This window comes from Rhipicephalus microplus, chromosome 5, assembly GCF_043290135.1.
Source record: "Rhipicephalus microplus isolate Deutch F79 chromosome 5, USDA_Rmic, whole genome shotgun sequence".
In the NCBI taxonomy this organism is placed as follows: Eukaryota; Metazoa; Arthropoda; class Arachnida; order Ixodida; family Ixodidae; genus Rhipicephalus; species Rhipicephalus microplus.
The window spans coordinates 189,312,182-189,339,057 of NC_134704.1; the positions used below are offsets into that span (position 1 = coordinate 189,312,182).

A 26,876-nucleotide genomic window follows, 5' to 3' on the forward strand; every position below is an offset into this window, starting at 1 on the left:
TCTATCTATCTATCTATCTATCTATCTTTTGCAAGAGAGGAAGACATGATGGCGGCCAACGTGGTCGTGTCGTTCTCTCGCCACTTTATTTTCCAAGGGAATTGGCCGAAGCGGAGCGGGGGCAGCTGCAGCGTCCAAACTGCCGGGTCAAAAGCTCGTTTCAATTTTTGCACAGCTCGAGCTAGCATCAGCTGCACGAGAGGCACGGCGCAGTGATCAAGAAATGATGATCGGGATAATGTCACTGCAGAGCTCGCCCCTAGTGCTTTGCGCGATTTGAAGGCATATGAGAAAAAGAAAGAGAGCGACAAATGCTACATACATGAAAGACAATCCATAAAGTGTTCATTTGGGAAGTCCACGTTGTCAACGTTGATAAGCCATTGGTAAGTAGCGGATCTCCGGTGGGCGACTCTGGAAGAAGCGCAAGGGACAAAGAAGGAAGCGCCGGGTCGCTGTGGTCATAAACACGTGCGTCCCACGATGACATTGCGGGATCACTTTAGAGTGCACCTGGTGCTTCGAGCGTGCGCGGCTGACAAAGATGCCCACAGGTGGTGCCGTGAAAGGGCGCCGAAAAGGCCGAGCCGGTTATGGTGGCGAGATGGTGCTATGCATTGAAGCGGAACCTGGATGACCAAGTACTGAAATGTAAAAGACGTGGCGGCGTCATGTCGGCTCCATGTGCTCAACAGCGCACATGGAGCCGACATGGCTGTTGACAAGGAGCAGTTGGCTGACAGGTCTGGCGTGGGCGTAGCCATCGATGGAACACCAACCTGAGCGTCGCAGTGTGACTGACATGCCGGTGCAGGTGAGCAAGTCGACGGGCGTTGAAACGGCGTGGTCGAAATAGCGTACGGAAGTCACGGGAGGCAGGTAGGACCACTGTGACCGGTCTGCCAATGCACCGCGCAAAGGCGGTAGTCGCCTGGGTCGTGATGAGGGTCATGTCTGAACTCAAGGTACATTGTTGCGTTGTGGTGTCACCCTTCCAACGCTCCGGAGGTTGCTCATGAGATCCGGAAGGCATGGGTTCTACCGGAGAGTTGGCTGGTGTACCCGTGCTCGTCGGGGAAGCCTGGTGGATGTCCACCTGCGCGGTTGGTACGGAATGTGGTGGCTGTTCTGCCGTTGGCGAATCTGTCATCTGGTCCTTGGTCATTGTAGCAGCATCTCAGAAGTTACGCCGTTGCATGTCGCGGGCAGGAACTTCAGTTGCGGGAGACTTCAAGGTAGATGGTGGTGGCTGCTTGCAGCATGCGCAGATTGCCAAGGCTGACAGAAGATGATGTTCATTGGATAATGTGGACTGTGGAACCTCCGGGATCGGCAGTCGAATAATGGGTGAAAATATCTCAGGCCCAGACTACGAGGCGTGCGGCAAGCTAGCCGTCGTGTTGTCTGGTGGCACTGACGTGTCACGCGCCGTTGATGTCACGGACATCGTGCATGTGGCAGGCACTTGTGACGAACCTTTGTACGTGGACACCATTGAATGCATTGATTTGATTGATTTGTGGGGTTTAACGTCCCGAAATCACCGTATGTATGAGAGACGCCGTGGTGGAAGGCTCCGGAAATTTCGACCACCTAGGGTTCTGTAACGTGCACCCAAATCTGAGCACACGGGCCTACAACATTTCCACATCCATCGGAAATGCAGCGGCCGCAGCAGGGATTCGACCCCACGACCTGCGGGTCAGCAGCCGGGTAATAAATGGAATGCAGCTCTCAGTGTTTAAGTCAGGAGAAGCGAGAGCGTCTTCTACCTTGTGATCATGTTCGGGGGCAAAATTCAATGTTCCTGTGACCGCATCTAGGGCAGGAGTCGTAGCCGGAGGGGTGAAATCATTGTCAAGGTAGGGCTGCGACCTATCTGGTACCGCTTGCTGGGGCGGAGGGGAAACCTGGAACTCGCGGCTCCCCGGAAGCGGGCGGTAGGTTTCACCGTAGCAGGCGAGCACCATAGCGCAGAGGTCGTCGAAGGGTCGCGGGCTGGAGGACGGCTCGGCGCTAATTGACGCAGCTCAACCGGGAGGGCGTCCAGCAGGGCATCGTGCACCATCCGCTGTGCCTTGATGCCACTGACCGCGAGAATGACATCGAGCCACATAAATCGCGCCTTGGGGTAGGCCGGGTGAAACGGTGCAACTGGAGGGCACAGTTGCGGAAGCACGGCAGTGGGCTGCTCGGCGAAGGGCGGGTTCTCCGGATCACCAATGTAGCGAAAGAGGGAGACGGGACGCGGCCAATGTGGTCGTCCTGTTTTCTCGCCACTTTATTATCCATGGCGATTTGCCGAAGCGGAGCGGTGGCAGCTGCAGCGTCCAAACCGCCAGGCCAGAAGCTCGTTCTTATCCTCGCGCAGCTCAAGCTAGCACAAGCTGCGCGAGAGGCGCATTGCAGTGATCAAGAAGTGATGATGGTGATGATGGCACTACATATCTATCTATCTATCTATCTATCTATCTACCTATCTATCTATCTATCTATTTATCTATCTATCTATCTAGCCACTTACGCTTGGATGCTCTCGTGGTCACCTCCTTACCTTGACGTGGACAGAAATTAGAAAGACAGTGTAAGATGGTATGACGAATATGACGCACTGGTCAAGGCCACAGATCTCTATTAGGGGGAGCTAGATGGCGCAGTGAGCGTGCGTGGCTGAAGCCACCGGACGACGCCGTTGGTGTCCCGAAAGCTACCGCCATGAATAGTCGTCTGCGGCGGGCGCAAGAGCTTTCTCTTCTTTTTGATAAAATACTGCCCTGTAGAGAGGTCTCCACTTAACGAATCGACCGGAGTTGACAAGGTGAAGACATTTGACGCATAAGTACTTCAAAATTATATTTCTTTTTACGCATTCTGCAAGAGAATAAAAGAAATTGACTGCCAACTTTTTATTGAGGTGCGTTGAATGTGCTTTTTATGACCAGTTTTTCACACTCGAGGCCTCAAATTTGCAAGAAGTCGGTCAGTAACACAATGAGGAAAAACTGGATGCCGTCGCCAAGAAACAGACTTTGCAAGGACCACTTTGCAGTTGTGTTTCAGCTCCTTGGTTCCAAAGGCTCATTTTCGAAATGATAACTTCTTAACGTTGTTTTCTTTCTTTGATAAAGCACAAAAGACAAACCTTTGCGCTCCTAGCTAGCAGTGCATCTCTCCCCCTTTTTTTGTAAAAAAGTATTGTGACAAATTTTCTTTCTCACCTGGCTAGCCAGTGCTTGTAGCATTAGGGAAACTTTATGTGCGCGCTTCTCCGTGTTGCAGGGATGTAACAACTTTGATCAAGGTTGCTAACAACTTGCTGAAATGTCCGCTATACATGACGACCCACCTTGTCGGTTTTCAGCGGTCACTCATTTACAGTGAAGGCAGCGTCGGTTTTAACAATAAGGAGGTGGTTTTTTTATACATAGCAGTTTCTGAAAGCTGAAGGGTTGTTTTCTGAAGTTAGCCGCCGTTTTGTATATCAAAAAAACGTGTTTGTGACTCGAGTTTGTATAAAATACCGTTAAAACAGTTCGTTTCTCCCACCGGGTAGACCTACTGCATAGCCGAAGTGAGGGTAATTAGAGAGCCGATATTTGGGAGGGGGAGAACCTAGGTGTCATTGTGAACGGACTTCAATGTTTGGACGCCATTCTTGAAACAAATTCACGTAATCGCTGCGGACGCCTCAATGGCCTTCTAATGGAAGGCTCGAGACCGTGCAGTAGTATTTAATGGTACCCACAACGACGAAATTGGCAGATCAAACAACCTGGTAGCTATTGATGTTTCCTTTAAACCACATATTGTCACGGGGTCGTGACGTGGCCGAAGACAGGAGACTTCGTGTTGAAATTTAACTGTTTATTTGGGCGAACCTGTGCCCGGTAAAAGGAAAGTCCAATTACAGCAGTAGTCTTGCACAGATAGCAGTCTCGGACTGATAGCGGCGAACGGAGCGTCAGCCTTCGATCAACAACTCGCAAGCGGCGAAGCGCGTCGGCATTTATACTCTTGCTGTCGAATGTTCTAGCGTTATCGCTGGTGGTGGCGTAGGTTCCAGAACAATCTGTACCGTTCGCACAGTGGGCGTGATCTTATCGAAATGATCTACTACAGTCCGGAACCTTCTCAAAAAGTGCAGGCGTGGTTTGGGCTGAGAATCGTGTGGTGTTTTGGGACGATAACAAAAACTTCGGAAATAGAACGTGGCATTGCCCCCCTCTGAAAAAAAAAGGCATCGTCCCGATGCGTTAACTAATGATGATGATATATGGTGTTTTTTCGGCGCAAGGGCCAATTGATGGCCAAAGAGCGCCAGTTCATGAGACAGGAATGTGGACAATGGTTGTGATTAGCGGCTGTATAAGGGTCATAAAATTCCTCGCAGTAAAGCGGGTAAAAACATACAAGTAATAAAATCATGACCATGCCGTGAAAGGTGTGTGTGGTGTGAATAGGTGACAAAAGTTGGTGATAATGAAAAACGATGGTGGACATGTATGGCATTAGCACAAGTACCTCACATGTTAGTACCCTTGCGTGCAAGGGCCGTGAGGCAAGTGCTTTCCTGTGTAGCCTCCGCAGCAAAAACCTCTCTCGAGAGGTCGTGCTACGGTATGCCCGGGTATATGATATGAAAATTATGAATTTTCTTTAAAAACGCTAATAATGATTTGTGACTAAAAAGCGGTTCCCTACCGACGAACATTGCAGGGTGTAAAGGTATATGTTGTCGGTAGGATAGTGGGAAGTGTTGTCTTCTTAGAGTGTCTAAATGTTTACATTGAATTAAAACGTGAAGAACTGTTAATGCCTCACCACATTTATCACACAATGGTGGATCACCACCGGACAAAAGATGGGTGTGTGTCATGTATATGTGTCCTATCCTGAGTCTTGTTAGTGTTACCTCTGTTAGACGTGATTTTGATACTGGTGGCCAATGGCCAAGGTGTGGCTTGATAACGTGTAGTTTGTTTTGTGTGTGTGTATCCCACTTGCTCTGCCAGTAGTCCCTGAGTTTTCGTTTGAGAGACGGCTTAAGATCAAGGGCCGGGATTGATGTCGGTGTAATGGCGGTGCTTTCGTGGGCGGATGCAGCAAGCTGATCCGCCATCACGTTGCCTTGAATCTCACGGTGCCCTGGCACCCAGCACACAACAACATGTCTGTTGAGTGTGTAGAGGGTGCATAAAATGGAGTAAAGTGAAACGAGGACAGGGTTTTTTCGTTTTTTAAGACTGTGCAGAGCCGTTACCACACTGAGGGAGTCTGTATAAATTACTGCTTTTTGTATTTGTGATTGTTTGATGTGTTTAGCTGCAACAAGTATCGCGTAAGCTTCCGCTGTGAAGACACTTGTGCCTGGATGTAGAGGGCAAGCATCCGAAAAGGAAGGGCCAACAGCAGCGTAGGACACAGAGGAGTTAGACTTAGAGGCATCTGTAGAAAACTCAGGACGTGTGTATTTGTGTTGAAGTTCCAAGAAGTATGTTCGAATATGGGCAATAGGCGCATGTTTAGTAACTTCTAAAAAAGACACATCGCAATCTATAGTCTGCCACTGCCACGGTGGCGGGTATGCTACAGGAGCCATTAAACTGTGTTCGAGTGACACTCCAGTGTCCTCAGCTAGACCCTTCAGGCGAACTGAGAGGGGCTGCCTCATTGAAGGCCTGTTTTGAAAAAGAATGGAGCTCGACAAGTCATTAATAGTAGAGTATGAGGGGTGCCTCTTGTCTGCTTTCACCTTTAGGAAATATACAAAGGACATGTAGGTTCTTTGCAGATGAAGCGACCACTCATTTGACTCAACGTAAAGGCTTTCTACGGGGCTGGTGCGAAAAGCACCCGTAGAAAGGCGGATGCCCGAATGGTGCACGGGATCCAGCATCTTCAAAGCACTTTGAGTCGCTGACTGATAAACAATGGCCCCATAATCTAAGCGGGTGCGAATAAGGCTTCTATACAGGTTCATGAGGCATTTCCTGTCACAACCCCACGTAGTACGTGACAACACTTTTATAACATTCATGGCTTTTAAACATTTTGTTTTTAAATACTTTATGTGGGGTACGAAGGTCAACTTGTTGTCCAAGATTAAGCCTAAGAATTTATGCTCGGCTTTGACGGACAGTTGTTGCCCGTTCAGTTTAATGTCGGGTTCCGAGTGCATGCCTCTCTTTCGCGAGAACAAGAGACACGTGCTTTTTTGTGGGTTAAGTCGAAATCCGTTTTCATCTACCCGTTTGGAGATCTCATTTAAACCCAGCTGAACCTGCCGCTCACACATGGCCAAGTTGCATCACTTGAAGCCAAGCTGAACGTCGTCGACTTATGTACAATAGAACATATTGCGGGAAATGGACAAGTGCAAAGAATTCATTTTAATAATAAAAAGTGTGCAACTAAGCACACCTCCTTGTGGCACGCCTGTTTCCTGGACGAATGTTTGGGAGAGCACACTGCCCAGACGGACACGGAATGTCCGGTTTGACAGGTAACTTTCGATTATATGAAACATTCTTCCGCGCACACCAAGGTGGGACAGGTCTCTTAGGATTCCGTAACGCCATGTAGTATCATAAGCCTTTTTCATATCGAGGAACACAGAGAGAAAATATTGTTTATGGACGAACGCGTCTCTGATCTGTGCCTCGATACGAACAAGGTGGTCTGTGGTGGATCTACTTTCTCGAAACCCGCACTGAAATGGGTCGAGCAAACTATTTGTTTCCAAAAAATGTACAAGTCGGCAGTTTATCATTTTTTCGAAGACTTTGCACAAGCAGCTTGTAAGTGCTATAGGCCTATAACTCGAGGGTAAAGAAGGGTCCTTGCCCTCTTTCAAAATAGGAATAACAATAGCCTCTTTCCAGGAGGTAGGAATTGTGCCAGAAGACCAAATAGCATTGTGCAAACAAAGTAAGGTTTTTCGGGTTTCGTTTGGTAGGTTTTTTAACAGTTCATACATCACACGGTCAGAACTTGGGGCAGAAGTACTGCAGGAGTTTAGAGATGTTTGGAGCTCAGCTAGATTGAAAGCTTGGTTATATGCCTCGTATCTAGTGGATTTGTGTTCGAGTTTCTGCTTTTTTATTCTTGTTCTGTATTTTTGGAAAGTGTCAGTATAGTGGGACGAGCTGGATACCTGTTCGAAGTGTGCACCGAGAAAGTTTGCCTGATCTTCCAAGGTATCACCCTGAGTGTTTACGAGTGGAAGTGTGTGTACTTGTTTTCCTGCTATCCTACCAACCATGTTCCAAACTTTAGCCTCCTGTGTGTATGAATTAACCCCTGATAAAAACTTCTGCCAGCTTTCTCTTCTGGCCTGCCGACGCGTTCTCCTGCCTTGAGACTTTATTTTCTTGAAGGTTTCAAGATTTTCGGCTGTCGGTGAGTTCCGAAGCAGCCTCCAAGCTCTGTTTTGCAGTTTACGCGCGTTTCGACATTCAGAATTCCACCATGGCACACATCGCTTTCCAGGGTGTCCATATGTTTGTGGGATGCATTTTGTTGCAGCATCAATCAAAAACGCTGTGAAGTAGTTCACAGCAACATCAATGTTCAAAGTACAGATGTCATTCTAACCTAGACAAGCGATAGTATGAAACTGTTTCCAGTCGGCTCTGTTTATGAGCCACTTGGGAACACGTGGTGGACACTCAGTTACTATCGTTGTGCTCAAAACTACGGGGAAGTGGTCACTTCCATACAGATTACTGACGACTTTCCACTAGAGTAGAGGCACAAGAGATGGAGATACTATGCTCAGGTCTATGGAGGAGTAGGTGTTATTAGCGAGGTTATAATAGGTTGGTTCTTTTCGATTTAGGAGACACACGCACGACGAGTTAAGGAACTGTTCGATCAGTCGACCTCGCGCGTCATACCGAGAGTCACCCCATAACCTGCTATGCGCATTAAAGTCTCCAAGGAGAACTTAGGGCTCCAGAAGTTCATCAATTAGAGAGTGTAAATCGCGTTTTTGCAGCTGATAGCTAGGAGGAATGTAAATACTGCAGATTGTGATCAGTTTATCAAAAAGAACCGCTCGAACAGCCACTGCCTCAAGGGGTGTTTGGAGTTGTAAGTGTGTGCATGCTATTCCTTGATTCACTATGACGGCAACACCTCCGGATGATGTCATAGCATCAACACGGTCTTTTCGGAAAATAACGTATTTACGAAGAAAATTTGTGTGTTTTAAATTAAGGTGTGTTTCTTGTACACACAGCACTTTTGGCGAGTGTTCATGTAAGAGTTCTTGGATGTCGTCAAGGTTTCTGAGAAGGCCACTGACGTTCCATTGTATAATTTGAGTGTTCATGGTGAATGTGAAATAGTGCTGTGTGTACGAAAAGCGAGTGGCTGTTTAGACGGGGAGTTTGAGTTCACTTAACAGGGCCATCACCAGGCCCTGTTATTTGCTTTTTTGTTTTCTTGGCGCGCTCCAAGGAGCCACGCCGCTCTTTCGGCACCAAGGGTGCCGACGTATCTATTGCCTCCTCGGAGGCACTGGATGCCCGCACATGCGGGCTGTTAGTTCGGATTTTGGGCCTCGCCTGGTGAGGGGAGGCCTTGAGACCCGAAGACTCTGGAGTCTCCGGTCTCTGTTTGGGAGTAGGCGGTGTAGCCTGGGCTACAGCCGCCTTGGGGGCAGGTGCCACAACCGCCGGCTCGGTATGCGCTGGCCGGAGGGGTGGCGAGGGCTGGTGCGGTGGTCCCCCTGACGCGCCGCATCAGCGTATGTAGGTCCATAGAATGGAGCGACTCTTCGCCGTGCTTCCTTAAATGTAATATTCTCCTTCACCTTCAACGTAATTATTTCTTTTTCTTTATTCCAGTATGTGCAGGAGCGTGAATATGCGGCATGGTTTCCTTCGCAGTTTACACAGTGTGGCGGTTGTTTGCAGTTCTCAGACACGTGGCCTAGGACTCCACATTGCGCACAAGTCTGGCGACCACGACAGGTTTTAGAGCCATGGCCATACCTCTGGCATTGGAAGCAACGACGAGGGTTTGGTATGTACGGCCTGATAGATGTCTTTGTGTAGCCTGTTTGAATTGATTCCGGTAGTTTACTGGATGCAAATGTAAGTATCAAGTGTTTTGTCGGCGTTTCCTTATTGTCTCTTCTGATGATGATTCTCTGTACATTAGTGACATTTTGGCTCTTCCACCCCTCCAAAAGTTCAGTCCCAGTCAAGTCAAGTAAGTCCATGTCGGATACCACTCCGCGAGTTGTGTTCATTGATCTATGAGGTGTTACGGTTATTGGTATGCCACCGAAATCTGAGAGACGGTCTAGCTTTTTAAATTGTTCTTTGTCACGGATTTCGAGGAGAAGGTCTCCACTAGCCATTTTTGGTTACCTTGTATCCTGTGCCATTGGTAAGACATCTAGAGTTTAGGAAAGGAGAGACGGTCCTGGCTTGCTTTTCAGTTTTTTCACAGTGAATGACGTGGAAATTGGGAAAGGTTTCTGCTGGCTGGTTGAAGAGATTTATGTCGTCGGTGCGTACCCGCTTTAGACCGGTACGATCAGATAGTAGAGGGAATGCGCCATGCATGCCGGTCTTATTTTTGTTCAGCAGCGTTGGCAGCCACCCACCAAGGAGCCCAACAAGGGGACGCTGCAAGTTTACAGGTGCTGAAAGCTTGCAGACGTCAGCCGTACAACACTGCCATAACCCATTGCGCCTAGACCAAGGTAGGCTATTTGCACAGGGTTAACCCTTGCCGCCAGGAAAATTGGAAGTAAACAGAAGAGAGTAGAAGACAGGAGAGATAGATAGTGAGAGATAAAAACGAAGATGTAGGCAGAGAGAGATAGGAAAAGGCGACTGCCGATTTCCCCTGGGTGGGTCAGCCCAGGGGTGCCGTCTACGTGAAGCCGGGGCCAAAGGGGTGTGTTGCCTCTGCCAGGGGGCCTTAAAGGTCCAATCACCCAGCGTCGGCTCAACCCCCAGGATCCCCTTTTCCCCGGACACGGCAAAGCCACGCACAGCTAGGCGTGGGAGGGAGTAGAAACTCCCCCGTTAGCTCGGGTCCGTGGTGTCGCTACACACGAAACGCCTGCTTTAACAGGCGCCCCTGCGGGGATGCGTTAACTAAAGATGAAGGTACAATAACAATGCAAGAAAGTACAACGAATAAATTACGATACAACAATAATGCAAAAAAACACTGTTTCAGTTTGTTAACGTGCATGAAACGGCTTGAGGCGCGCGACATGTACGACTTCAGGTCGGGATCGGCGTCGTTGAGAGTTCGTTATTCCGTCGGGGACAACCTCGTAATCAAGTAGGCCGAGACTTCGAACCACCCTGTACGGTCCGAAGTACCGTCGCAGAAGCTTTTAACTTAGTCCACGTCGGCGTATCGGCGTCCACACCCAAACACGTTCACCGGGCTGGTATTCCACGAAGCGTCGTCGAAGGTTGTAAGGGTTGCTGTCGGTCGTTTGTTGATTCTTGATACCGAGACGCACAAGTTGTCGGGCTACTTCAGCGCGTTGAAGGTACTCGATTACATCGATGTTTTTTGCGTCGGTGACGTTTGGTAACATGACATCCAGCGTCGTTGCCGGGCTCCTTCCGTAAACCAATTTGTATGGAGATATCTGCGTCGTCTCCTGCACCGCCGTGTTTTATGCGAAGGTCACATACGGAAGAATGGCGTCCCACGTCTTGTGTTCGACATCGACGTACATTGACAGCATGTCGGCGATCGTCTTGTTAAGCCGCTCGGTGAGGCCGTTGGTATGTGGGTGGTACGCTGTCGTCCGGCGGTGGTTGTTTGGCTGTATGCCAAGATCGCTTGAGTTAGGTCGGCAGTGAATGCCGTTCCTCTGTCGGTGATAAGAACCTCCGGGGCGCCGTGACGTAGGACGATATTTTCGACGAAGAACTTAGCTACCTCTGATTCACTGCCTTTTGGCAGGGCTTTTGTCTCGGCGTAGCGGGTGATGTAGTCGGTAGCTACCACGATCCACTTGTTTCCGAAAGCCGACGTCGGGAACGGCCCCAGTAGGTCCGTACCAATCTGCTGGAAAGGTCGGCAAGGTGGATCAATTGGCTGCAGAAGTCCCGCTGGCCTTGTCGGCGGTGTCTTGCGTCGCTGACAGTCCCGGCATGTCCTCACATAACGAGTGACGTCGGCGGTAAGACGTGGCCAGTAGTACCTTTCTTGTATCCTCGCGAGCGTGCGAGAAACACCGAGGTGCCCTGCCGTCGGATCGTCGTGGAGGGCCTGCAGGAGTTCTGGTCGCAGAGCTGAAGGCACCACAAGGAGGTATTTAGCTAGAAGCGGTGAAAAGTTTTTCTTTTGTAGAAGACCGTTTCGTAGAAAGAACGACGCAAGTGCGCGCTTGAATACCTTCGAGACTTCGGCGGTCCTGCCTTCGAGGTATTGTATTAGGGCCTTAAGTTCCGGGTTGGCCCACTGTCGTTCAGCGAAGTCGTCGGTAGTTATCGTTCCCAAGAAGTACTCGTCATCCGGGTCGTCGGGTAGCGGTTGGTCGACAGGCGCACGAGAGAGACAGTCGGCGTCGGAGAGTTTTTTGCCGGACTTGTAAATGACAGTATTGTCATATTCTTGAAGTCTCAGGCTCCATCGTGCGAGGCGACCTGAAGGGTCCTTCAAGGTGGCTAGCCAACACAAGGCGTGGTGGTCGCTCACAACTTTAAAGGGCCTGACGTAGAGGTAGGGGTGAAATTTCGACGTAGCCCAGATGATGGCGAGGCACTTCTTTTCTGTTGTGGAATAATTTGCTTCTGCTTTGGATAGCGATCGGCTGGCGTAACTAATAACCCTTTCAAGTCCGTCAGCCCTCTGCACAAGGACGGCGCCAAGACCTACGCTGCTTGCGTCAGTATGTATTTCTGTCTCGGCGAATTTGTCGAAATGGGCAACTAACGGAGGCATCTGGAGGCGATGTTTAAGCTCCTGGAAAGCGTGTTCCTGTGGCGTTTCCTACTTGAACTCCACGTCGGCCTTGGTAAGGTTATTGAGAGGGTCGGCGATGCGGGCGGTTTTTCACGAACCACTTATAATAGGCGCACAGGCCCAGAAATCGGCGCACGGCCTTCTTGTCAGTGGGCGGCGGGAAGTCGGCGATGGCGGCTGTTTTCCGTGGATCGGGACGAACTCCAGACTTGCTGATAACGTGTGCCAGAAACAAGAGCTTCTCATACGCAAATCTGCACTTTTCTGGCTTCAGTGTGAGTCCGGACGTCTTGATGGCTTGAAGTACAGCTTCAAGTGCCGAAGATGCTCGTCGAAACTCGAGGAAAACACGACGACGTCGTCCAAGTACACAAGGCAAGTCTGCCACTTCAATCCTGCCAGTACTGTATCCATAACGCGTTGAAAAGTTGCAGGCGCTGAGCAAAGGCCGAAGGGCATCACCTTAAACTCGAAGAGGCCGTCCGGTGTTATAAACGCCGTCTTCTCTCGGTCTCTTTCGTGGACTTCGACTTGCCAATAGCCAGTCTTGAGGTTGATTGACGAAAAGTACTTGGCGTTATTTAGCCAATCAAGTGCGTCGTCTATTCGTGGGAGAGGTACACGTCCTTTCTTGTGATTTTGTTGAGGCGGCGATAATCGACGCAGAAACGTAGGGTCCCATCCTTTTTCTTCACTAACACCACGGGGGATGCCCACAGACTTTTGGATGGCTGGATAATGTCATTCCGCAGCATTTCATCAACTTGTCTCTTCATGGCCTCACGTTCTCGCGTCGAAACCCTGTACGGATTCTGACGGAGTGGTCTGGCATTTTCTTCGGTTATGATACGATGTTTCGTTATTGGGGTCTGCCGAATTTTCGATGACGACGAAAAGCAATCTTCGTATTGCAGGAGCAGGGCCTTGAGCTGTTCTCGCTTATCGTTCGGAAGTCTGGGATTGACGTCGAAAGCTATGGGAGGGGTTTGGTTCCTCTGAGCAGGTTCCGCAAAATCGGCGAGGGCGAAAGCACTGGGGGCTTCGACAATTTCTTCGATGTATGCGACCGTTGTTCCTTTGTTCACATGTTTGTACTCATTGCTGTAATTCGTGAGCATAATCGTTGCTTTGCCTCCCCGCAGCTCTGCGATTCCTCTTGCGACGCAAATATTTCGGGTGACCAACAGATGCTGATTGCCTTCAACGACGCCTTCCAAGTCAGGTGATTTAGGAGCGCCGACTGAAAGTTTTACGCTTGAGCGAGGCGGAATGGTGAATTGTTATTCCATATTATTCAAGGCAGAGTGTCCTGAGGGTGTGCGCTGTGGTAGTGCTTCTTCTGTGGATGACGTTATCGATTTTGTTTTTAGGTTGATGACAGCACCATGAAGGCATAAGAAGTCCATGCCAAGGATGACATCTCTCGAGCAACGCTGTAGGACTACGAAGTCTGTAGGATAAGTAGGCCGTTAATGGTGACTCTCGCTGTGCAGATTCCTGCAGGCGTTACGAGATGACCTCCGGCTGTTCGGATTTCAGGGCCTTTATAAGCTGTCCTAACTTTCTTTAACTTCGCGGCGAACGACCCACTGATGACAGAATAGTCGGCTCCAGTATCGACGAGAGCGGTCACACTGTGGCCGTCAATAAGAACGTCGATGTCGCTAGTTCGCCGTCTCGCATTACAGTTAGGGCGCGGCGTCGGGTCACGGCTGCGTCGGCTTGTTCCGCTGCTTCCATGTTGCGTCGTCAGGCCACCTCCGGTAAGTGAGCTTTTGCAGCCAGGGCTTTGCCTGGTCGGCGTTGTGTTCGGAAAGCTCTGTTGCGGCGTCGTCGTCATCGGAGGATCTTCGGTAGTTCGTCGCTCAGCAACTGCACCTACATCGGTTGCTGCCCTTAGTTTCCCGGATACGGGTTAAGAGACCGGCCCCGCGTTGGGCCAGAGTACTGCCGGTGGTGCGGTGACGTGCGGCGGCTGGTCGACGGCAAACGCGAAGGGCTTCGTGGTGTCCACTGAGTTCCTGTCAGGTAGTTGGCGATGTCACGTGGCCGTTCCCCTGGCTGCGGACGTGGTGCACCGAAGGCGTAGCCATGCAGTCCCATCTGTCGGTACTGGCAACGGCGGTAAGTGTGCCCGGCCTCGCCGCAGTGGTAGCACAATGGGCGGGGTTCAGGGGTGTGCCAACGTCGGTTTTCCTCGGCGCACTGCGCTGGCCCGCTGGTGAGCGGTAGGTCGTCGGTGGGGGTGGTGGCGGCGGTGGTGTCTGGCGACGAAAGTGCGACGGGGCGGCGTTTTGGCGTGAACGGGGAGGAGCGTTGTGGCGCACTGCAGCGGCGTAGCTCATAGTTTGTGGCTCGGGCAGCGGTGTTTGAGGAATTCGAAGTGATTGCCGAACTTCTTCTCGCACAATGTCGGCGATCGAATCCACTTGAGGGTGCGCCGAAGGCAAGAGTTTGCACAGCTCTTCCCGCACGATCGCTCGGATCGTTTCACGCAGGTTTTCGGAGTCACTGGTTTAACAAGCAGCGCATTCTGGAGTCAGGCGACGATTATACTGTCTGGTGCGCATGTTAAGGGTTTTTCCGATGGTGGTCGCCTTGGATACAAATTCTTGGACGGTGTTCGGTGGATTCCTCATTAGTCCTGCGAAGAGCTCCTGTTTGACCCCTCGCATGAGGAAACGAACTTTCTTCTCCTCAGGCATGTCTGGGTCAGCGTGACGAAATAGGCGGGTCATCTCCTCTGTGAAAATTCCAACCTTCTCATTTGGTAGCTGAACCCGGATCTCTAGTAGAGCAGCGGCCCTCTCTTTGCGAGCGACGCTCGCGAACGTTTGCAGAAATGCGCCGCAGAAGACATCCCACGTTCGGAGCTTGGACTCACGATTTTCTAGCCAGGCTCTTGCGGTGTCTTCCTGGTAGAAATACACACGATGAAGCTTTTCTTCGTTGTCCCAGTGGTTGAGGGCGGCCACACGGTCGTATGTTTCTAGCCAGGTTTCCGGGTCTTCAAACGATGGCCCATGAAACGTTGGTGGTTCCCTGGGATGATGAATGACGATCGCGGGCTGGGACGCTCCGGTTGTCATTGTCGCTGCAGTAGAGGTCATGGCCATGGCCTTCCGCGCCTTGTCTTGTAGAAGCCCGTACTGCGGTGGGAGACCTTGCTGTCGGCGGCTTCTTCACTTCTCTTGGTTGGCGTCGGTGTCTTCTCCGCGACGTGGGCTAGGTTCACGGCTTGACGGGGGCGTCTGGTACATGAACGAAGCAGCACCTCCACCAGATGTCATTGGGTCGTGACGTGGCCGAAGACAGGAGACTTCGTGTTGGGATTTAACAGTTTATTTGGGCGAACCTGTGCCCGGTAAATAGAAAGTCCAATTACAGCAGTAGTCTTGCACAGATGGCAGTCTCGGACTGATAGCGGCGAACGGAGCGTCGGCCTTCGATCAACCACTGACAAGCGGCGAAGCGCGTTGGCATTTATACTCTTGCTGTCGAATGTTCTAGCGTTATCGCTGGCGGTGGCGTAGGTTCTAGAACAATCTGTACCATTCGCACAGTGGGCGTGATCTTATCGAAATGATCTGCTACAGTCCGTATCCTTCTCGAAAACTGCAGGCGCGGTTTGCGCTGAGAATCGTGTGGTGTTTTGGGATGATAACAAAAACTTCGGAAATGGTACGTGGCAATATATATACGCAAGCCTGTTTCCCATACCGTAAACATCGCTTTTGTCCGTAATTGATTTTCCTGCAGCAAGTTCAGTTCTTGCAAACGAATCTGTAGAATGGACTCTCTAAATACCTTACAACCTGTAAGCATTGGCAGAAAATAGTACGACACTCCAACATATTACACCAACCCCCCTCCCTCACACAAACTGCCAAATATAAGGCTAGAAGAAAAGCAGAGGAGAACAACGAGGGGCAAATCAATATTGGCTGGGTCAGATAATATTGCAAACAACATCAAAGAGCGTCTCGCCTTAATTTCTTCAAACCATCCTGCCTCCTTTGCTGGAAGCTTGTGTCCCCACAGTGGGCCTACAATAAAACAATAAGGCGAAAAGTCATACACGGCGCTGACCAGGTATACGGAGTCCATACACATTTTCTCCGGAAGCATCAAATGAATACTGAGTTCACGATACGAAAGCATCTTTGTGACGAACGTCTGCCAGCAAAGGAAGACACGAGCGCCTGTTGGTGCTTTATGGGCCTGGCGTTTTCCGCGACGAGTGTGGTGACGACTTTGGAAACCGATGAAACGCGGATAGTGGATGCATGCAAGGTCACACGTTTGACTAGTTAATTTAGTCTATTGGTGAACTGCGCTTCGACTACGCTGATAAACAAACATACTCAAGTTCACCAGCTTTCTCTCGCTTAACCCGGTGTAGCCGAACGGAGTCTGATCCAATTCTTGTATTGCAAATTGTCGTGTTTACTTTGCTCAAACTTCTTTTCGTCGAATGACTAATCCGGCTATTTCACGAAATAAACGGCGATATAACCCACTCGCAACACGACGGGTACTCCCCTCACAAACACGGGGAGAAGTGGTCGGCTATAAGCAATCTCGCTTCACTTGTGTAATCTAGCGTTTCCGTTGCCTAGAGCAAGTCGCGGAGCCAGACAGTCTCCAGATGGTTTTCAATTGTAGCACGCAGCACCCCGGTATTTACATTCCTAAGCTCTTGTAGGTGTAGGTAAACGCAGCTCATACCACAGCTTGCACACTCGCGGCAACACGCAGTTGGTGCTGTGCGGCGGAGCAGAAACGCCTGGCCGCGAGAACCAACACGGCTTTTGTTTCCATGGAAAATGGCACTTGCAACATTGTGTTTTAGTGGGTGATGACAAATGGTGGTTCAAAGGCTGACACCGCCCTAAAATACGAAGGCGCATGCACATTAATGCTCCTTATTGTACGTAACAGCACTGTGCCGTAGTCAAACGGCGTCGCTACAGCGTCTGTCACTTCTCGTGTGGCGTTGGTCTGCCACAAAAAAGTTATACTATAAAAATAAAACACGAAATTTAAATTCACGACAACTGCCTACATATATTATATCAATTACATGACTAAAACACCCAGAAGACGTCGGCTTCCGGGACACCAAAGGGACATTTCGGTGGCTTCACAAACGCCCGCGCTGGTGAGCAGGGAGGCGTCATACAGCCTTTAAGACATGAATGATGTGACAATCCCGTCGCGTACGTCGCCAAACACGTCCCGCCAGACAGTGGCGCATAACCACGTGTGGGCACGTGCCGATGGTATTTGGGTATGTGCCACAGGTGATTGACACCTAGTATCCACCCAGCAACGACAATAACATACAAGGGCATTTTTAAAGCGCAAACGTCAACAAATGCCTGACATTGGTAGCGTCGATTCGATGAATGCAAAGACTAAGTGTGAGGGTCCCAGCTGCAATCCAATCTAAGCATTCTGCGTGGCAATGAAGCATTTTACCACAGAGCTACGCCAGGTATAGGAACTACTTTTCAAATAGGCCCTAATCTTTGTAAAATGTCTATAGTGATTGCAGTGCAGCCTACCAAATTTTATAAACATTGCATATGTGCTCCTTTGATACAGCCGTCACGTCGGGTTGACGTCAATTGTGGTAAGTTGCCATACGCTGAAGTTAATTTATGCAGCACTGTGCAGGGCCAGTATACTCGCGAGTATCAGCGCTTCATATCAGCGCTTCATATCAGCTTCTGGCGTTGCTAATACGTATGTTCCAGAAGGCATCGTGCTAAGTTCAATGAACTAGTTATATAAACATCTGCAACTCTTCAACATATGTCTGTTCATGCAAAATTTTTAGATATAATTAGCGTCGCTTCATGACTTGTCGCTCAACAAAAAAATGCAACATGATATCCTTCCCTCCGCAAGCTTCGCATAACGTTGATTCCCAAGTACGTGGGATCTGCGCACTCTAATGTTCACGCGAGAGCGCCTTGTGACTTCTGTGAAAGTATTCTGTATACGAGTATTGCACGACTGCCATTCACTCAACGTGAGTGATTAAAGTACAGGGTTTGATTGCACCCAGCACTGGCCCTTCTCGTTACACATGGTTCACCCGGTACTTCACAGGGCTTGGGAGTGCACGAATTCGACAGGGGAACGGCTGACCTGCGCATCTACCTGGATGCCATGAGGAGTCAAGGAGTGCCTGTGGTCCTATGCAACGTGGATGTGCGCCGCGAGCCTTCCATAGAAAATAATTCTACCCAGCCTTCGAGAGTGCTCAAGTTTCACAATGGAACTATCAGCGTGGGAATAATTGGATACCTAAACCCACAGACTGCCTTCAAATCTTATCCGGGTATGGTAGCATTATATATATTTTACTATATATATATATATATATATATATATATATATATATATATATATATATATATATTTATATATATATATATATATATATGTATATGTATTTATATATATACGTAGATTACAAACAGACTGGGGTCGGTTGCCGTAGAATTTAGGAAAAATAAGTATACGCCTCTCAACCCCTGTTTATTGTTGACGTTGCGATCGGAGACCGATCTTCATCAGACCGTCTGAACAAGATCGGTCTCCGATCGAAACGTCACCAATAAATAGTTTTTTAGAGGTGTATACTTATTTTTCGTATATATATATATATATATATATATATATATATATATATATATATATATATATATACTAGCGCTTAAAAGTGACGTCTATTTTTTTGCTAAACAAGAAACTTCTACTCAAGGTGGCCATAAAAAATCTGTTTCGCTGCAAGGTTGAAGCATGAAATGGGATAGCAGCAAATGCAAACGTTACAGAAACAATCTTTTGTATCTGATTGTTTTGGATCCGATCTCGTACAACTCTACGAAACGCAGGTTCAAGCGATTGATTTATTGATATGTAGAATTTAATGACCCAAAATTACTATATGAATATGAGAGACGCTGTAACGGAGTGCTCAAGGTATTTTGACCACCTTGGGTTCAAGGTTCAAGCGAGTACAGCAACTGTTAGAGGGGTTTGTTGCAGTCCGTTATCGTATTGCGAAGCGGCGAAAGCGCTGCACGTGCGTGAGCCTTGCGCTTGGGCCAGCGGCGTAGGGGAAAATTTTTCGTTGGAGGTAGGAGGGTTGTTCAACCATATTTTTGATGTACGTGCGTGCTTTTGTATGCGTACGTGAGCAAAATTGTTATATTTAGGGATATTTAAACCCACCCCTTCTGCTACGCCCTTGGCGTGTGGCTGTGCAGTTGATGCATGTACCGGTTCACCCAAGCGTGCTCCTGCGATCCCTGTTGGCAGTTGCTGGCCGAGCGACACCCAGTAGGCGTCCTTGCACGCTCATTCTGTGGACGGAATGACAGCTTCGCGATTGTTCTCTCTTTGAGGAGCCATCAATAGCAGGCCTTGGACACGGATCAATGTTATCGCATGCTCCCTTAGTGCATCAGAAAAAATATGAAAAGGAAAACTACAAACAATTATATTTCACACGACTCATAGTCAGTCTTAGGTTGCATTTTTATGACCTGTCTCTTCTCCAAGTACAAATCAAGTAATTTCTGCAAGTCTACAAGAATGAAATGTCTTTTAACAACTCTCATATTACCTGTGTATCAACTAAAGAGCACGTGAACAGTTACTTTTAATCAAATATCTATGTGTTTTCTATACCTGTAACCATGCGCAAACCTATGAAAATCACTACGTAAAAGAGGGAAATGCAAGAAGCTCACAGTTGCTTCATTAGTCTATGTGTACTACAGGTCAACAGAAGTTTTCAGTGTATATTTATGAAACCTCACTGCTTGTTCACGTGCGCGTGTAAACTTCAATCACCATGGCTAAGTTTTTGTTAGTAATAGATTGATATCGCCAAATAAGTCACAAGTGAAAAAACAAGCTGTGTAAATTCGCCTCGTTTTTAATCTTCATATGTAAACTATACAGACTGCACTTTAAAACAGGTTTTCATAATTTTCAAGTGACCAAGTCAATATAACAAGGCTAGAAGGCAGCCAAAATAGAAACGAAGAAAATATATTGTCTCCAGCATCACACATGCATGATTGCTTTATTTGTTTATTCATCAACCTTATGCAGAGGTGTACATCGTGTTTTTATGAGTTTCATTCATAAAAGGGGCGTCGCCAGCAATTTTTCGGGATGGGGGATGGGAGTGCCACCTTGATTTTGGTGGAGGAACCCGCTTGAAATAGTCAGTTTTAGCTCTCTATTTTACACTGAAAAAAATATTTCGCGTGTGCACGGGTCCGGTGTGCCATCCTCTGGCTAGGCCCCTGTTGCATAGCTCAGATTTTCACTAATAGTGGCTTCGTGTATCATTTTCGGATGTCACGCAGGACACACGCAGTTTACGAATGACTTGGAGTGTGTTCGGCGAGAAGCCCAGCGCCTCAAGAAGCAGGGCGTGCACATAATCATCGCGCTGGGACACTCGGGCCTGGATGAAGATAAGCGCATCGCTTTTGAAGTACCCCTGGTGGACATAGTGGTGGGCGGCAACTCACACTACTTCATGTTCAGTGAAAGCCCGTTGTCGCATCCTCCAGAGCCTGTCTACGGACCTTATCCCGTCGTTATACAGAGGCCAGATGGCACGCAGGTGCGCCGAACTTAAAAAACAATATCATTGTGGTTGGCCCACCTCCTTTATTGTTTGACGTACGTCGGTATACAGCAAACGCCTCCTAGGAAGCTACAGTGTATCTTGAGGTATTTCGTATTAGAGAAATAAAACACCTCATGCCCTTCATTCAGTGGTGGGAGAAAATGCAATGAAACCACGGTGATAAAATTACAGCTGGTACACATTTCAGATAAATACAAAATAATTCTAGGTCCAGGCTGAACCCTTCTTCGGCATTGTTACGGTTGCTGCGAACCAACTTTCACCCCGCGACGTTTAATGCGCACGTGTGTGCGCCACCGTGTAGGTACAAACAAAAGCTGCCCATGGTGTCGCCGACAACGTGACCAGAATGCGCGGGAGTGGAAACCGAAATGTGCGCAGGCGCAGTGCGCCATCCTAATAAACCAGGAATGAGCCGTCAGCGACACGCCGTAATTGTCGAAACTGTGCGTGTGAATTTCCGAGGATCTATTACACCTTCGTAGGCCTTCACGTATAGATTACCTGTGGCGTTGCAGTCACGCTCTTTTTTATTTTGTAACGCGCTTACGCGTGCTGATATCGGTACACTGTGTTTATGCGTGTCTACTGCGGCGATGCAGAATACGCGCTTCTCCCGCGGCGTTTAGCAGCAGCAGGTGCGGCTACGAATGGCCTACTAAAGCGCTTTCTGTCTACAGGTTGATTCAGCAAACCGATTAAGACAGCTGTTTGGTTTCTACCACCGTGCCCTTGATCTTAGATCCGCAAAGACTGCGCCTGCGTGAGGATTTCCGCTGGCTCTGACCAGCACATCATTAACCTGCGCAGATCATCGGTTCGTGGTACCGGGCTCCTGGATAAAAAGCCCTGCAAGTTTTCCCTGCCAGCCAGTTCAGCAGTAGCAGGTACGGCCACGAATGGCCTACTAAAGTGCTTTCTGCTTACAGGTTGACTCAGCAAACCGATCAAGACAGCTGTTTGGTTTCTACCACCGTGTCCTTGATCTTGGATTCGCAAAGACTGCGCCTGTTGAGTATTTCCGGTGGCTCTCGCCAGCACATCCTTATAACCTGCGCAGACCATCGGCTCGTGGTACCGGGTTCCTGGATAAAAAGCCCTGCAGGTTCTCTCTGCCAGCCAGTTTAGCAGAAGCAGGCGTGGGTTCGAATGGCCTACTAAAGTGCTTTATGCCTACAGGTTGATTCAGCAAACCGATCAAGACAGCTGTTTGGTTTCTACCACCGTGCCCTTGATCTTGGATCCGCAAAGGCTGCGCCTGCGTGAGGATTTACGCTGGCTCTCGCCAGCACATCCTTATAACCTGCGCAGATCATCGGCTCGTGGTACCGCAATCCTGGATAAAAAGCCCTGCAGGTTCTCACTGCCAGCCATTTTAGCAGCAGCAGGTGCGGCTACGAATGGCCTGCCAAAGTGCTTTCTGTCTACAGGTGCGACTCCCACCTTCTTTCTACATTATCTTGTTTTATGCCATTACTGCTGCTGCTTCTAGAGTTTTGTACAACTTCGTGATGCCAACGTGCGCATAACTTGCAAAACGTTTAGAAGTGTTAGAAAATGTGCTGCAGGGTAAAACTAGTTTGTTTGTTGAGGATGTTATTTCTCATTAAATCAGAGATGAATGCCGGCCCTGACCAGACAATAGAAAAGTTGAAGAAAAAAATCGACGAAATTAAAATTGGTATGAATTTTCTCAGTGAAACAGTAGTAAAGCTCAAGCGAAACAGAATCATTTGCTAGCTGAAAAGAAAACATTTGAATGCTCGAAACTCTGAATTAGACAAAAGAATTGCTGAGATGGAACAATATTCCCGTAAAGATAACGTAGAAATCAAAGGAGTTCCATTCACTAAGGGTGAAAGTTGCCTAGCAATTCTTAAGAGCATCGGTAATAAAATTCAATGCCTTCTTTTTGACTTGGACGTTGACATAGTTCATCGCGTACCTTCGAACTTGAATACAAATAATCGAATAGTACGCTCTTGTTCCCAATCAAAGAAAGCTCAATTCGTCAGTAAGGCACGGAAAACACGGCTGCAGACAAGCGATCTTGGTTTTTCAGGAAATGATGTGTTGCCTGTATATGTATATGATCATCTGACCCAACAGAACAAGAAAATTTCGCGATGGCCCTTTGCCTCAAAAAAGAAAAAAATAGCGATTTTTGTGGACGGATGATTGTCAAATTAAGGCCCGCAAAACAACTGACAACCGCGTATTCCGAATTCGAGACGCAGCTCATCTAAGTGTATTCTCGAACTAAGCTAATCTAATATTCTGACGTTGCCATGCCTTACATTGATACTGATAACCTTCATTCTTTATCACCTCAGACCTATATTTCGATCATTCATTTTCATGCGCGCAGCCTCCGTATACATTTCGATGATTTTCACGCCCTTTTATTGCAGTTTACGCTTTCCATTTCCGAAATCGGTGTTTCAGAGACTTGGCTTACCAACTCTGATAAAAATTTGTTTTGCTTTCCGAACTACAACGCAGAGTACAACCATCGAGCATCATCGTGCCACGAGGGCGCCGCGATATTCATATTTAACAATGTTAGCTACAAACGTAGAACAGACTTGATTTTTGATGTACCCGATTGTGAAGCAGTTTGGATAGAATGTGATAGTCCTGATTTCCATTGCAACTCACGCAAAATAGTTTTCGGTTGCATATACCGTTCACCAGCTCTTCCATGGCTAACTTTTTCTCTGCTCTTGACACCTTGCTTCATTCACTCACGCAAAAAAACAAAAATATAGTCGTCATGGGTGATATCAACATCAATATTATGGATCAGTCAAGCTCCAGTCATTACAAAAACACCTTTCTTGGGTATGGTCTCGACTCCCTTTTAAACGTACCCACTCGCTGTGCGGATAACACTTCTGGTACTTTAATTGATCACGCCTTACCAAATCTTCTGACCCCTCCTGACGCTTTTTTTCATCCGTGCCACTATTACAGACCGCTTTCCTGAAGCACTTCGCTTTCATCGCGTGGCTACTCTTACAAATACTCGTTTCTCCAAGCAAAACATTGACAAAAAAAGTTTACTGATTCAATAGACGCAATAAACTGTTCCCACGTTACCTCTTGCAGTGACCCTGAGACAGCTTATAGAGAATTTTCTACCCTTATTTCTGATGCTATAAATTCTTCAACCTCAAATGTTTTGTGCCGAAGAAAGCACGCATCACCCCAGAATTCTTGGTTAACACCGGAACTTCTCGCCTGTTTATAAAAAAAAAAGATAATTTAAACAGAAAACTTAAGACAAACCTTATACTATGGTTTGAGGCTACGTTGCAAAAAGTACAGCAATACATTAAACCTCATATGAAAGAGTAAATTAAGATTACTATAAAATTTTAATTATACAAGCTGGTAGGAATACGGGAAAGCAGCGGCGTATACTTGACTCCTTTTTAACTAAAAATAAAGCTTCAGCTTGTGTCACTCAAATATGTCATGACGGAAAGACCTTTCAAACTTCCGATGCCATTGCTAATGCTTTCAGCCAGTGCTTTTCCAGTATCAGCGCAAAATCTGGCCAATCATGTCTGAACGACTAACGGCGTCCATTGCTATCTTTTTATCTTTTTCCAACCTGCCCAGCTGAAGTTCGGTACACTATTGTAAGTCTGAAAACAACTAGCGGCAGGTCGCGGGTTCGAATCCCGGCTGCGGCGGCTGCATTTCCGATGGAGGCGGAAATGTTGTAGGCCCGTGTGCTCAGATTTCGGTGCACGTTAAAGAACCCCAGGTGGTCAAAATTTCCGGAGCCCTCCACTACGGCGTCTCTCATAATCATATGGTGGTTTTGGGACGTTAAACCCCACATATCAATCAATGAAAACAACTAGCGCTGGACTTGACAACGTATCTGCCAGGTACATAAAGGGCATTGTTGATGTAATCGCCCCTATATTCACCCATATTGTTAACTTAATCTTTAAGCACTCTATCTTTCCTTCTGAACTCAAAAAAAGCAAGATAGTGCCTATTCATAAGAAAGGTGATAAGTCACTCATAAAAAAATTATTGGCTCATTGCTAATATTCCTTTTTTTTCAGTAAGGTTGTTGAAAAAGTATATTCCGCCCGCCTTACAAAGTACCTCGCCCCGTCGTGGTGGTCTAGTGGCTAAGGTACTCGGCTGCTGACCCGCAGGGCGCGGGTTCGAATCCCGGCTGCGGCGGCTGCATTTCCGATGGAGGCGGAAATGTTGTAAGCCCGTGTGCTCAGATTTGGGTGCACGTTAAAGAACCCCAGGTGGTCTGCATTTCCGGAGCCCTCCACTACGGCGCCTCTTATATATATATAGTGGTTTTGGGACGTTAAACCCCACATATCAATCAATCAATTACAAAATACCTCGAAAAATTTCAGCTCTTGTCACCCCATCCATTTGGGCTTCGTCAAGGGCTTTCTGCCAATCTAGCACTAGATGCTCTTACTGAAAATATCAGAAAAACAATTGATGGCGGAAAATTCCTTGGATCAGTCTTCATTGACTTCACTCAAGCCTTTTTTTCGTGTGCTCAGATTTGGGCGCACGTTAAAGAACCCCAGGTGGTCTAAATTTCCGGAGCCCTCCACTACGGCGTCTCTGATAATCATATAGTGGTTTTGGGACGTTAAACACCACATATCAATCAATCACTCAAGCCTTTAATTCTATCAATCCTGCTATTTTTTAAACAATCTCTCTTCCTAAGGTATAACTGGTCCACCACAAGATTTCATTTCTAGTTACTTACTGAATCGTACACCAGTTGTTTCCATTTCAGGCGTACTCTCAGGCTCCAAAACTACCATTATAGGGGTCCCACAAGGATCAATATTAGGTCCTCTTCTGTTTCTTGTTTACATGAATGACCTGACAAACTGTCTATCCCCTCACACAGAATCCTTGCTTTACGCAGACGGCACCACCATATCTAGCGCTCGCGACTCTATTTCTGCCCTAACCTTACGGGTAAGCAGCGATCTTCAGAGCGTCGTTAATTCGTGCCTTAACAACAAGCTCGTTATAATTCATTATAAGACAAAAGTTGTTATTTTCAGCTCTAGGTAAAAAAACCGAGACAACGCACTCCCGGTGTATGTTAATAACCATGAAATATTTCCTTCTGAAGAATGCACATTTCTCGGTGTAGAACTTCATTGTTTTTTGAACTTCAACCACCATATCGAGTTAATTAAAAGAAAAACCGCCTATGGTATTTGTGTTCTGCTGAGGGCCCGCCAGTTTTTAGCACTTCCTACACTATCTGCTCTGTATTTCGCCTTCCTTCATAGTCATTTCTACGCCTGTTTTGAATGTTGGGGACTCACATATAAAATTTATATAAGCCAACTGGCACATATTCAAAAACAGGCTATCCGCGTAATGACGCACAGTGATTAACATGCCCATTCAGCTCCACTATTCTCTTCACTAAATATTCTTCCAATTGCAAATATGATCGTGTTTACCTTAGCTTTAATTCCCTTCCGCCTGGTGCATAATCCGGATCATTTATGTATTGTAGGCAATAAAATTACTATTTCCTCAAGTAATACACGTTTCTCCTTTCAAAACAATAACTTATTGCCCAAGGCGCGCACTAATTACGGACTAAAAGCAGCGAGCTGCTCCACCATCAAGGTATGGAACACTCTGCCTTTAGAGACTGAAACCGTTCCCTCATTAAAAGCCTTTAAACATTCCGTTCCCCTTTATCTGAATCCTTCTTTAAACTTCTGACTTGAGTGTACTTACTGTCGTTGCCTTTTTTTCATACATATTCATGTGTTTATTTATTTATAATATTTTATTTTTGTTCCTAAACATTTGTTAGTGTTTATTCGTAGCGATTGCTTCGTTTTCACTGTATTAGCTTTAATTTTTTAATTCCCTTTTTTGTGCACTTCAGTCTCAAATATTATCTATGTTATTGCATACCATAATGCCTCTTTTATTATTTTGTACGCATATTCACGCTCCTTTGACGCGATCTTGATTGATTGATATGTGGGGTTTAATGTCCCAAAACCACTTCATGATTATGAGAGACGCCGTAGTGGAGGGCTCCGGAAATTTCGACCACCTGGGGTTCTTTAACGTGCACCCAAATCTGAGCACACGGGCCTACAACATTTCCGCCTCCATCGGAAATGCAGCCGCCGCAGCCGGGATACGAACCCGCGCCATGCGGATCAGCAGCCGAGTACCTTAGCCACTAGAC

General features: G+C 47.6%; 1 protein-coding gene across 1 annotated transcript; it reads left to right on the forward strand.

Moving 5' to 3' along the window:
• The first annotated feature begins 1,343 nt into the window (after positions 1–1,343).
• LOC142817614 (protein 5NUC-like) lies at positions 1,344–20,691 on the forward strand. Its single transcript, XM_075894669.1, has 5 exons — positions 1,344–1,480; positions 1,829–1,940; positions 2,030–2,131; positions 18,070–18,301; positions 20,349–20,691. Exons 1-5 carry the CDS (start codon positions 1,344–1,346, stop codon positions 20,624–20,626), a joined length of 861 nt encoding a protein of 286 aa, XP_075750784.1. The 3' UTR covers positions 20,627–20,691.
• The last annotated feature ends 6,185 nt before the right edge of the window (positions 20,692–26,876 follow it).

Coding starts and splice junctions, on each gene's coding strand:
- LOC142817614 (XM_075894669.1), top strand. CDS start 1,344: ATGGGTGAAAATATCTCAGGCCCAGACTACGAGGCGTGCGGCAAGCTA. Junction 1,941..2,029: donor CGGCTCCCCGGAAGCGGGCG/GTAGGTTTCACC, acceptor TAATTGACGCAG/CTCAACCGGGAGGGCGTCCA. Junction 2,132..18,069: donor CACATAAATCGCGCCTTGGG/GTAGGCCGGGTG, acceptor GGTACTTCACAG/GGCTTGGGAGTGCACGAATT.